The 12254-nt window shown below is 41.6% G+C and overlaps 1 protein-coding gene across 2 annotated transcripts in view; it reads right to left on the bottom strand.

The window, feature by feature from the left end:
* Positions 1 to 8525: 8525 nt before the first annotated feature.
* cntn5 (contactin 5) overlaps positions 8526 to 12254 on the bottom strand; it is a 56497-nt gene continuing 52768 nt past the window's right edge. For both annotated transcript variants that reach the window (XM_029844267.1, XM_029844268.1), the window contains exons 19-24: positions 11897 to 12131; positions 11713 to 11819; positions 11446 to 11632; positions 11222 to 11334; positions 10931 to 11099; positions 8526 to 10546 (exon numbers count right to left, since the gene is read on the bottom strand). In XM_029844267.1, coding sequence (XP_029700127.1) covers positions 10446 to 10546; positions 10931 to 11099; positions 11222 to 11334; positions 11446 to 11632; positions 11713 to 11819; positions 11897 to 12131 — 912 coding nt within the window. In that variant the 3' untranslated portion in view covers positions 8526 to 10445. The remainder of the gene's footprint in view (positions 10547 to 10930; positions 11100 to 11221; positions 11335 to 11445; positions 11633 to 11712; positions 11820 to 11896; positions 12132 to 12254) is intronic.

Here is a 12254-nt window from a genome sequence, read left to right as displayed (position 1 = left end):
GTGGTGGTGTGACTCCTGCTGGTTAGACTGGGAGAGTTGTTGCTGTTGGCTTTTGCTTTCAAATCAAGTAAACCTGACAAAAGTGCAGTTAAAGGAAAACAAATGACAAGATATGCAAACTTCTTTAATTGGTTATCATTTTAAAATTCCTGTTTCGTGATTATTCACTTCTGGTGCAAATTTACAAACAACAAAGTGTCACAGTTCATTTTGCCAGTATGACAAATTTATATTCGCTTGACAGATTCGCGATTCATACTGGCTCTATGTGGATTTAGGTTTATTTTAAAAAAAAATTATTTTCCTTTTGGGCAACTTATGAGAATGGATGTTTCCTTAGACGTTCCAGGTAACAGGGCTAGAAATCTGGAATATGGGCCCTGATGGGCAAATTAATACCTTGGTCAAAAAAGGCATAATTCTACTCGTTAATTGGAGTCAAGGGAGTGTGTCACATTCCTCTTTTGCAACAGGAAAGGGTGGTAATGTCACACCAAAAGTGTTTTATTTAAAGGCACAAAGTGACAGGAGGTGAAAGTTTCTGACATTTCCCTCGACAGCAAAATATGATGAAGCTAATGAGACTTGCTGTAACCATCCGTGAAGATTGGAATGAAGAAATATAATCAGAATATGTCCTGACACTCAGCAGCTCGTCATCCAGGAGGGTGAAGTTCTGTTTGTGTGTGTGTGTGTGTGTGTGTGAGTGAGAGAGAGAGAGAGAGAGAGAGAGAGAGAGAGAGAGAGAGAGAGAGAGAGAGAGAGAGAGAGAGAGAGAGAGAGAGAGAGAGAGAGAGCGAGAGAGATTAAGATTAAAAGGAATTTTCTTTATTGTAGCTTTAAAGATTTTTGGTTCAGTGTAGATTTTTTAAAACACTTTAGCATGTGAGGACAGTTGGGGCGTTATTAAATCCAAAGCATCATGTCCTGCTGTCCTCACCAATATCATGAAATTAAATGAATGGTCCAGGGAACACATTGGAAATCATTTATAGCCTACATGGATATAAGGTCCTAGTCCAGGTCAAACTAAGTTACCACAGAAATAACCCATCACTCTCTTCAATGACCTCTTCCATCTCTGATTATGGTGCCAGCCTTATAAGATATGGAACTGACCTTATGTTGCACACCAAGGAAACACAAACAGGGATCACATCTGTGTGCATTTAACATCCACAGCTAAACAACGACAAGAAAAACCCTGGCTGAGTCATTGAGAGTTGTGATTCTCTCTGTAGCCATTAAAATGTAGATGTTGTGTGTGACAAATCTGGCCAAGTCCCCCAAATTGCTTTTGACTCAACAATCTCACAATAATGTCTTTATTTTCCTGTTGGTGTAATTTGACCGTGAATGAATGGGTGGCTCAGTAACAAGGCAACTATATGAAAATAAAAATGACAGTAATTCTGATTCCAAATGTTTTCATCATTGGGGAAACCTGTGCAGAAGAACTGGGGAAATTGCCAGCTGTGTGAACCAGGGCTAATTGCCTTCTCGCTGTCATTGAGGAAAAGTTAGCCTAACGTTGCCTGCTGCACTTTACTCCTGTGCTCCTTCCTCCTAATCATGTGGTCAGGCAAAGCGCTAAGAACGCTCCATTGCATGCTTTACACATTAGAACATTCTGAGCATGAAGGAATATGCCTTCCTCCCTGTGTGTGTGTGTGTGTGTGTGTGTGTGTGTGTGTGTGTGTGTGTGTGTGTGTGTGTGTGTGTGTCCGCTCTACTGCCACCATTCCCACACCAGCTGGCCCCAGGGGTGCAATTTGTATTACCAACATGGCTGATGGAAAAACGTAATGCATTAGTGTAACTGTTGCACTGAGTTAATTGCTGTCTGTAAACCGGAGTGCTGAAGTGGGTTATTGGGTTAAAGATGAAAGAAGGGGGAAAAATAACATTTTCCGATCTGAAAGTGGAGCAGTGATTGGGAGTGATTTGGAGCGAGTGTGACGTGCATTGCTGTGTGAGATGCTGTTTCCAGTAGAACACATTCTGTAGTTCAGCTCCATAGTTTAGGGAGGCTTCGGATGCAGAGGCGCAGTGGTGCTCTGGTGTGCAAGTGAGACGGAGATGCATCACAATTACAGACGATTAGACTGGGTAATAGTAACTACCGTAAAGTAATTCCAGCCGTTCCCACCAGTTACGGACGTGATGGTTGCAGGAGCTGTAAAGGTAATTGTATAATTTCCATGTGGAACTTGTTGCAGAGTCTTGTTTGAAAAAGAGACTCGTTTCCTCCAGAGCTCCTGATTAATGAGTATAATTAGGATTTATTCATTTATTACTACATGTCTAATCATGCTCTGGAACTACCCATCAGATGAGTCATTTTTCTTCTTGTTTATCTCCAGATAGAGTGATTGGAACTGTGTGCAAGCGCAGAACTCTTCAATGTTTGCACGATATTCCGGATCATGTCGTTATTTTACACTCGTTTCCATCCATCCATCCATCCATCCATCCATCCATCCATCCATCCATCCATCCATCCATCCATCCATCCATCCATCCATCCATCCATCCATCCATCCATCCATCCATCCATCAATGAATGATACATCGTTTGAGACACAGAATTCTTGCAGCAGCCAGGTTAACGACTATCTTGAGTGTCAATAAAGACACTCAAATCTGCCATTAATCTCTTTACCAGGGTGTCCTTACATACGCACTAGGCTGGTAAATAAGGATCACAAACTATAATTGACACAAATTCAATACCTCAAGGTCAGAGCCTTGAACAATCAAACACAAAAGGCTTATCCTGGCAGTTTTCATTTGCCGTCCATTACCAGTAATGCCAGTCAAATCGGGTGATTGACAGCGTTTCCATCACACGCGGACGCTGTAACGAGCTTCAGTTGTGTATTTTCTGCTGTCGACAACAGGCTTTACAGTCATCATTAGATGCAAAAGAGCGGCTGTATCACATTTATTTTGAGAGCTGGATGGTCTTTGCTTATAATGTGATGATGGGCAAATATGCCTCTGATAAATTTGAGGCTTTACGGTGGTTGCTGTGGGTGGGAGGTCGACAGATTCTCAGCTGTGTTCCAGAGGTTAAAGAGATGCAGATTACAAGCAGGCTGCTCAGAGACGAGCACAAAACACAACATCAATTCTTACTGCATCACTCGCCTTTTTTTATCCGTTGTAAACATAACAGCGGTAAAATGAGATATGTAATGTATAGTCTTGGGATATAGGCTGACTCTTATCTGTTCAGAGCAACCCAGAAAACATCTGTTTTACAACACTGAAGCTCAGAGTGCACCTCTCTCCCTCGCTGAATCATTTTAGAGTTTCAATAAAGTTTTTCTTCTGTGAGTTACAATTAGCCTTACAATTTCCCCCCAAATGCCAACTAAATCTGAAGGAAAAACACTTTAAAATGACCAAAGATTGGTGTTTCGGACCAGCGATGACCAGTCTATTGTTGCTGATAGAACATGACTTGTAAATACAAATTCTGCGACGTGCACGGTTGCTATGATGTATCATAACTGCAGTCTGCACAACATGACTCACGACAGGCATGCGGGCGCTGAGGCCAAAGGATCAAGACCTCAGGAATATCCCTGTATGTACACACTTTGTTGTCAGACTGAACTTTGGAGTTATTTTCCACAATTGTTCTGAGGAACATTGTTTTAATAAAGATAATTTTCTCGGAAAATTCTAAACTTTGATCGTCTCTAGCACTGTAGCAAGAGACACGGGCCCTCGGAAGAGCATTGAAATTACACACTTACTGCCGCAGTGCAGAAAGTCCTGCAATGGAACCCTTTTAAAACAAGAGTGCAGCAGTTCTACAAGGAAAAGAAAACAAACCCTCACGATCATCACCAGTAACAACATGAGACAAGCAACAGCGGCACATTTAAAACCTCATAACACGGAACCTTTTTTCTCTCCACGTAGGAAAATGCACTGATCTTTGTGTCATTCGTCAGCACTTTGAGATAAATTGCTGTTTTAATATCAATTTTGTTCACTGTGATCCTTAACAGAGGCTGAAGAATGTCATCTTACAGCTGCATTTTATTACAGTCATCTGTCAGTTGGTGAGAATGTTGCAGCTGCTGTCACGCAGTCGCTTGATAATAATTCCATTTTCTCTGCGTCATCATCGGATAATTCTGATTTTCCTAATAGAATGCACATAAATCATTTCTCTTTGCGTAGTCACATTGATTTTACCGGCCCTGTTAAAACATTCTTTGTTGCAGAAAGGGATAAATGTTTTTTAAACAATATGATTATATTCCTCACAGGCAGCATCAGACGTGTGTGACCGTTCTAAAATGAGAGGCATCGCATTTACTCTGAGGATTTCATATGCTATGAAGTGGAAAGACGATGCCTCTGACAGCACCCACCGTCATTTGATGTATTGTGATTCTCTCAGCATCATCTTTGTTTTCAGATCTCTACCTCTGCGTCTTTGTTGCTGTGTATTTTTGTCTGTGCTTTGTCTTAACCACAAAAGAAGTGTCCAACATGCTGCTGGTCTTTTAGACAGCATTTATCTACATGCTGTCTTATTGCTCTTTGGATTTGGTTCACTTTTTCTACCGTACGTTTCTTTTTTCATGGCTAAATTAGCAGCGAGGAGCCCTCACATGTGAAATGTTGGTCAGAGTGAAGGTTAAAGAGCACTGGTCTCAAGAGCAATTTCCTTGTTTGAGCTTTGAATCAGTGAGGTCAAATAAAGGACATTAATCACCAGAGATAAAAAAAACACGTCACTGTACAAAATGAAGTGACTCCCCTCAACCTCTGAGTGTAAACCCAGATTCCTGTTCTTCAGCTCATTAAATCTGAATTGAATTTCTTTTCAAGTGCTCGTGTTGTGGATCTGTATTCACCTTGGGTGATAAACCTCTTCTGGCTGCCAATTAAGGGAAAACATTTACATGCACAACCCAATTGAAGTGCACCGCCATCAGAGCAGGCATGCTCAATCACTTCAGAGGCTGTCTCATTCATCATTCTCCAACTTAAAACTGCAATCTCCTCGTATATTGATTTGAAAGCGCACGTGCGTGTGCCTGTTTACGCGCTACCATCTGAGAGAGCATTGTGGCTCTGCTGGGAATAAACCTCAGGTTGCTGTCAGGCTTTTACGGTGTGCAACTGTCAGACAAAGAAGACATACTGACAACACCTGTAACACATCAGGGCTGAATGATTTAACCCTCCAGCATATAGACAAACATATAGTAATAATGTTTGCATTAATTCTGTAACGTCTTTAAATGTTAGTTGACTGCAGGAATTTTGAGCTGTACTCCAGCATGAATATGAGCATAAACTCCGTCTATGGTGGCTCTAAATTACAGCTTTTCCTGCTCCCAACAGGCTATATGGGGCAAAGTCAAAAGTCCAGTGAGCTATAAATTAATCAGAAAAAGGCATATGGGTATTAATCCATATTCCCTTATAGGTGCAACATTTAGCGTTTTCATTTACTGTAGGCTGAGCAGTTTAGTTGACATGATTTCACAGGTTATTTGGGATATTTCTCCATGTTCTGTGTATGAAAACTGGAAATCACCATTTTGAAGGAAAATCTGGTTATAATATTTATAGGAAGGGTGACTTTTTATGATCCCCACCTGCTTTTATCCCCGTGGGGACCAACCTTCTGTACAAGTGTGATTATTCAAATAAGCATATCATATCCCCTCTGCTGAGAATCTTAATTTTATAGGTAATATTCTCAGGAAAGGAGGGCGACACTTAAAACATCCTTGTGCAACTGGATTCTGACCATTCCACGTTTGAATTCCCTGCTCTCTATTTTGCTGTCATTTAGAGGACATCTGATATTTGACTGGACACACCCTGGTTAGTTTTCACATAGTGTGTGTTCTCCTTTCTATTGTTTAAGAAGCTCAGCTACCTGCCTGTAGATTAGGTAAATCAGGGTTTGTTCTTTCATTCTTTGGATTTTAAATTTAAACACCATTAAAGAGTCCAGAGGCAAGAAAATTGTTTTATTTCTTAGTTTTTGAAGAAAGCCTCAGATTGTCTCCACTGATCGCAGTTTTACTGTGACCTACTATCCAGACAATCTTTAAATCAGGTAATATGTCAGCCCTGTGAAAGGTTCGCTGCACCTGGCTTTATTGTAAAGAAGGCAATGAAGCTGTAAAAGGCCAAGTGATGAACTGGATGCTCCTGTGCACAGCCGAGTTGCAGACCAAGGATAAAGCCCGCATTTACCTCTCCCTCCCTCCCTCCCTCCCTCCCTCCCTCCCTCCCTCCACCGTGGACGATGTGGGGCTGCAGCTAGGTCTTAGCGACGTGTCAGAACCGTTCAGTCCAGGAAGAAGCCAGTGCATTAACGGAGCTGATGACACTCGGCTTCATTTGAATCGCAATGCAATGAATAATACATGAGGTATTACCCTCAGATCTATGTGCTATTAAGGTCTATCTATCTAGAGATGGATAGATCTATCTATCCATCCATCCATGTATCTGTGTCCGTCCGGCCGTCCGTCTCTCTCTGCCCATCTATCTAAAGATAGATGCAGGCTTCTGAACTGAGGTGACTGCTTTCTCACTTAACCTCGGAGTCTGCTTATCTGTTATTCTGCCCACTTAAAATCCTTGGATTTAGAAATCTGCCCTTTCATAAACCCACATATAATGTGTCCGAAGAAAATTGAATTGCTGCCTTTCCTTTCATCCCAAGCACACGGCTTCAGCCTAATTCCCTTATCAGTATCAGTATATATGCCTTTTTCTTATTAAGGGTAAATGTTTTTGAAAAAGAGGACGCACTATGAGTTTGGAGTTGTTCCCCGTCTGTGCCGGGACTCCTTTGTCAACATATTGACCAGTTTTGGAGCTGTTATCTTTAAATATGTATTTAAAGCATCATTCTAAGCAGAGACTTTTCAGTTTTCAGTCGCAACACTGTCAGAAAAAATAAGTCAGATAAAAATGAAAATGCTTATTTAGATAAACTGATCAGTCTTTCTTCTTGATCAAACCTGAGATCTCTCAGAGTAGAGCTTTATGATGGAGAACACAGTTGTTCTACTTACCTGGGGCATCTTTGAAAGAGTACGTGTCACCACGGCAGGAGAGAAACATAAATAAAAACGTAATCGATGTTTAATATTATGCAGAATGTCTTTGAGATTCCAGCCTTTGGAAAACATTACTCATCTCAGTGCAAATTAAAGGATGCCGCTTGTTTAAATGCACTGTATTTAAAAAGCAAGGAAAGGTAATGATGAAGACAATCAATGATTCAATTGTATGTTTTGCTCAGTGAATTGAGCTGGAGAAAAGCTAGTGGGTCATTACATCCCTAAGAGTTGATGCCTGTGGCAGTCCGAATGTTGCCAACAGATACCACAAATTTGTAGGCTACACAGCATCATATCTTCTGTGTGAAGTAAAGAGCCTGAGGAAAAATAAAAACAGAACAAGTTCACCTTCAATTTGTTTCTCTATTCGATATGTGGAACCTTATTTGCTCTTTGTTGGGAAGCTACACAAATAGTTTAAATGAAATACAAGGCTGTATTGTATCGTCAAGGGAGGTAAAGTCCTGACAAAGTATTTGTAATAATGCAATGTAATAATGCAAACTGTCAACAAACTGCAATGCTTATCACTACAGAAGCAGAAAACAGGAATAATAATATGTACTGATGTACTGTAAAGGTAGTTTCTGGGTTGATTTAAGTGGAACTATCTTATCTGTGCAGCAAGTTGTAGAGGTCAAGACATCTTCAATTATAGCTTCAATATTTGCTGGACTTATTTACTGGTCCAGCACAATCCAACGTTGGATGTTGACTCTCTGCAAAGCCGCTGCTTTAATCCCTCTGTTCACAGTCTCCAGCAGACCAAGGCGCACTTTCCTGCTTATCATGCTCTGCCATCTTTTTCATCACTGAAGGAATCAACGTGCCAAAAAAGCAAAAAAGGGAAAAAAAAATCAACACATCCTATAAAAGCGCCAAAATCATCACATAACTGCATCATATTAACTAATTAGTCAATCAACAGATACCATCTAATCAAATTTAATGGAGAAAGGCAAAATGACGTTTAAAAAAAAATCAGAATGACGTTTTTTTATGTGAAATGACCAACACCACGAGACTCCATTCTCCAAAATGTCTTTAGTCTCAGCACATCTGGTAACAGGTTTTTCTAGTAAAGGAAGCTCAGCTCTTGTCCAAAGAGAGGCTATACCTTGAACACCCCTTTAGCTGTGGGGCCTTCTCATGTAACAGCAGTGTTTCCTGGGTGCAGTCATGTAAACAAACCGGTTTAATGTACAGTTTAACCAGGACCAACTATGCACATCAGTTATCCTTTAAATGCAACTAGAAACAAAATTAAAACATACAAACGCATGGATTTGTAAATGAACATTGCAATCACGATACTCTAGTCTGCAAACCTGGCTCTCAGATGGTCTGAAATTTAACAAAACATTCCAAAAAGGACAACACACACACACTCACACACACTGGCATTAACCTTAAGGGAGTTCATATTTAATTGCTGACACTATAGCTTTTGGCTCTCTGAACCAAATGGGTCTCCTTGCAGGATACATAATCCATTATCGTAAATCAGATTCGCCAACACAGACAGGTGCTGCATGAATAATTAAAGGTCAATACATTAACACTTGTGTGGTGGTGTGTTTGAGCAGACGTCATTGAACAGGCTAAAAGCACTGCAAAACCCTCTCCATCCACGTTCTATAGCCTAATGCTTTGCACTCCCGTTTTTAACGAGTGCTGCAGCATCGCCATCCTCCCCCTCTGTAACCAAAAACAGAGAGGTCTGATGGAAGAGGTGTATCTACGCTGCTTGGAGCGGCCTCTGTCCCCTGTTTTTCCCGGGCGTTCTTATCTTCTTCTGGTTGAGCTGGTACACATGTCTGAACCTGAACGGAGAGCCTGGTTACATTAATTTTATAATAGAGAGTCCTGGAAGCTGCAGGCAGGTCTGCAAAAGGTCTGCTCAAGCAAGCAGGCTTTAGGACTGTAGATCATCTGTTGAACATTAATTACATCTGAAGCCGAGTCTTAGATTTTGGCCCAGATAGAGATAAGTGTTGCTGCAAACAAGGCACGAGACGAACCCAAAATGTGGGGGAGAGACACTTATCATGCTGCCCTATATGCACGGCAAAAGGTTCTTTTATCACAGGATGTTTTGTAGGTATGAAATTAATCTTGAATATTTATCACAAAGAACAGAGTCTAGCAGGCCAGCTGGATTTTAGCTGCCAGTAGCAATTTTAAATGAATATGTCATGGTGGATTAGTGTTGTAGCAATTTACACTAATTAGCCACATTAAAAATTAAACAAGTCAAGTGAATCATAGGGATCATCATATTAGCCCACTGGGAATACATTCATGTGGGGATTTTTCTAGACACGTGCAAGTCATTCCATACAGGAATAAGACAAGGAACAAAGAGTGTAAGACTGACTTCAGGGCTCTTCCAAGAGTCATCACCATCGCTGTCTACAGTCTCTGACATCCCATATCCATGTCCTGGTTGATCCAGCTGTTCTCCTTTAACTTTAATGTGGTTGATGAACATGCCAGTGCAGGTCTATGACGAACAGAAAAGTACTGAAAAGGAAAATAAAAACAACGTGCATCCCTCTTATGTGATCATAGACATTTCTTCTCTGAAATAAATAACAAATAACATTTAAAAAATATACATCACATTTATTTGTACTTAAACCAGGAGTCCATACAGAGTTTTCTTTCTCTACTGATGTGTCTGGGCACAACCAGGTAACTTGTTTCCTACTCAATAAATCACCAAGCATCGCTTGCATTATCACTACTGAAAACAAGTTGGACACAGGTACCACACATCACTGTGTTCTTTCTAAAGGTAACACAATATACAAAAACCATGTTTCCAAATAGTTACGATTGTTGCTTCCATAAAAAAGCCCCCCCAGTGTCTGCACTTGTCTCTACTGAACTTCTGCTGGGGGGGGGGAGATGATGCAGATAAGTAATGAAAAGAAACTGATCCCCGTATTGCTTGTGCAGCAGCTTTTGAGGAATTGTTCAGGCTCTGTAAAATCCAGAGCTGTCTGGATGCAGTTTGATGCCAGAAACACGATATTCATTTAAATGTGTAAACAATTCTTTGCACACAATGTACACTATAGTACAACACCATTGTGAGACTGGGGGAAAAACGGTGTGCCGGTCGAATATAAATTAAAAAGGACCTTAAATGGAGCATGAGGGTGAGAGTTGGAGGGACACAATAACAGAGATGCATGTTAACAGGCAAAATAATCCCCCTTTGGCAGGGCCCTTGAGGTTGGGTAAGGCCAAAGCAAACAAGAAGGAATCGAGGAGTTGAAGACTCGTGGCTCCTTCCATGTTAATGAGGATGGGACACAGGCCTCACCAGGAAGCTAAAGGCACCAGAAGAACCAAGGCCGGTGTCCACGTTAGACTCAGTGACAAGTGGTGCACAGAGCGCTGGCTGCTTTTCGCTCGAACACCTAAAAGATGAGACATGAAGCATTCTGATGACCTTCTTGGACGTTAGAGCAAAACTGACTAATTTAGCGGTTGTAACTTTCCCAACTCATCTGAAATTTGTGGCAAAAAAGACTGAAGATTTAATGAAAGTGAAAAAAATAGGAGCTGTACAGAGAATGTCGCTGCCCACGTTAACTTCCTGCTCATTGTGCTACATTGAGGTTAATTGGCTGTATCTGAGTGGGAAGCCTAGCGTGGGTAAGGTAATTAAAACAATATTAGCTAAAGAAAACACAGCTCGCCAAACAGCTGTGGAGACACAATTAAGGGCAGAGATTGTGACAGAGGGCAAATAGTTCTTAGGAAGAGGATGCGTTTCAAGGGTCATATGGTGTGTGTCTTACCCGAAGAAGTGACCACTCGAACTTGGGAGCTGAGCGCTCCTTCTCCTCCTTCGCTTAAAGCCCGCACCTCAATGATATAAGTGCCTCCCTCTGGGAGACAGAGCATGGTGGAGGGGTTAATGGTTCTTGTCACCTGGTTGTATCCCCTTCCCTCCTGTTTGAGTAACACCTGCAGGACATGACAGGAAGTATAAAAGTTGTTTTACTTTTATATTTGAGTGTTTTTTTTAATTGTTGCTATATTCTAAACGTATTGAAATTTCACGTATTATTTCACAGATTGAACTTTACCATATATCCGATGACATCAGACTCGTTTTCTTTTGCCTTCACCGGTTCCCAACTCAGTGACACATTGTTGCCCTCCTGAATCCACATCAGGTTGCTCGGAGGCTGAGCAGGAGCTAAAGGACAGACCACAACTCTCTCGGTGCCAAGGCAAACAAAGTTCAACCGGATTTTCATCCAAGTACGGTAAAAAAGGGTCATCTGATAAATGCCAGTGGTGCGCTTACGAGATCTTCTGGTCTTGGCTGAGACGGCGGCACTGGCAGGTCCCTGACCGACGCTGTTGAAGCCGTTTACTGTGAACTGGTACCGAGTGTTGCCCTCTAGGCCTGTCAAGATAATTGTTGTTTCGTTTTTTACAGTTCTTTGTTTTTTCCCTGCCTCCTGCTGCTCCATCTCCTTCCAGTAGCAGACCTAAAAACACCAGGTACAAAGGTTTTAGAGCACGACAGAGCATGTATTTGTGCACCATCAAGGACGCATTTAATATAGACCTCATATCCTTTTGGTTTTCCAGGACCAGGACTGGGTTTCCAGGTGAGCCTTATTTCTGATGAAGAGATGCTGTAAGCCTTCACATCAGATGGCGCCTCCTTCGGCTCTGTGAAAAAAGTCAAATCGATAAAAAATTCCCCCTCATAAAAAAAAAATCCCTTTGTGCTGCAGAGCCCAACTCACCCCCCTCAGCAGAGTGAATGATGACAACCTTGCTGAAAGGCCCATCTCCCTTATTGTTGTAGACGCCAACCTTCACTTCAAAGGGAGTCAGTGGGGGGAAAGTCTCATCTCTGTACTTATACATGGTCGAGTCTGCAGAAGTCACCATCTTTTCCTTCCAGCCTCTGGTTCCATTGGCACGAAAGGCAACTATGTACCCGAAGCCCTCGCCATTCTGGAACTCCTCAGAAACAGGCTGGAAACATCAGACGGTTGACCTCAGCATGATTCGGAACAAACCTCTTCAACAGGGTTCACAAAAAGAGCTGTAAATATCTTTTAATCAGTCGGATTTAAATGAATACGTTCTCTCATCTGC

The sequence above is a fragment of the Takifugu rubripes genome, chromosome 11, assembly GCF_901000725.2.
Source record: "Takifugu rubripes chromosome 11, fTakRub1.2, whole genome shotgun sequence".
In the NCBI taxonomy this organism is placed as follows: Eukaryota; Metazoa; Chordata; class Actinopteri; order Tetraodontiformes; family Tetraodontidae; genus Takifugu; species Takifugu rubripes.
Note: the sequence above shows the minus strand (reverse complement) of the source record. Positions and strands in the feature narration are given on the sequence as shown.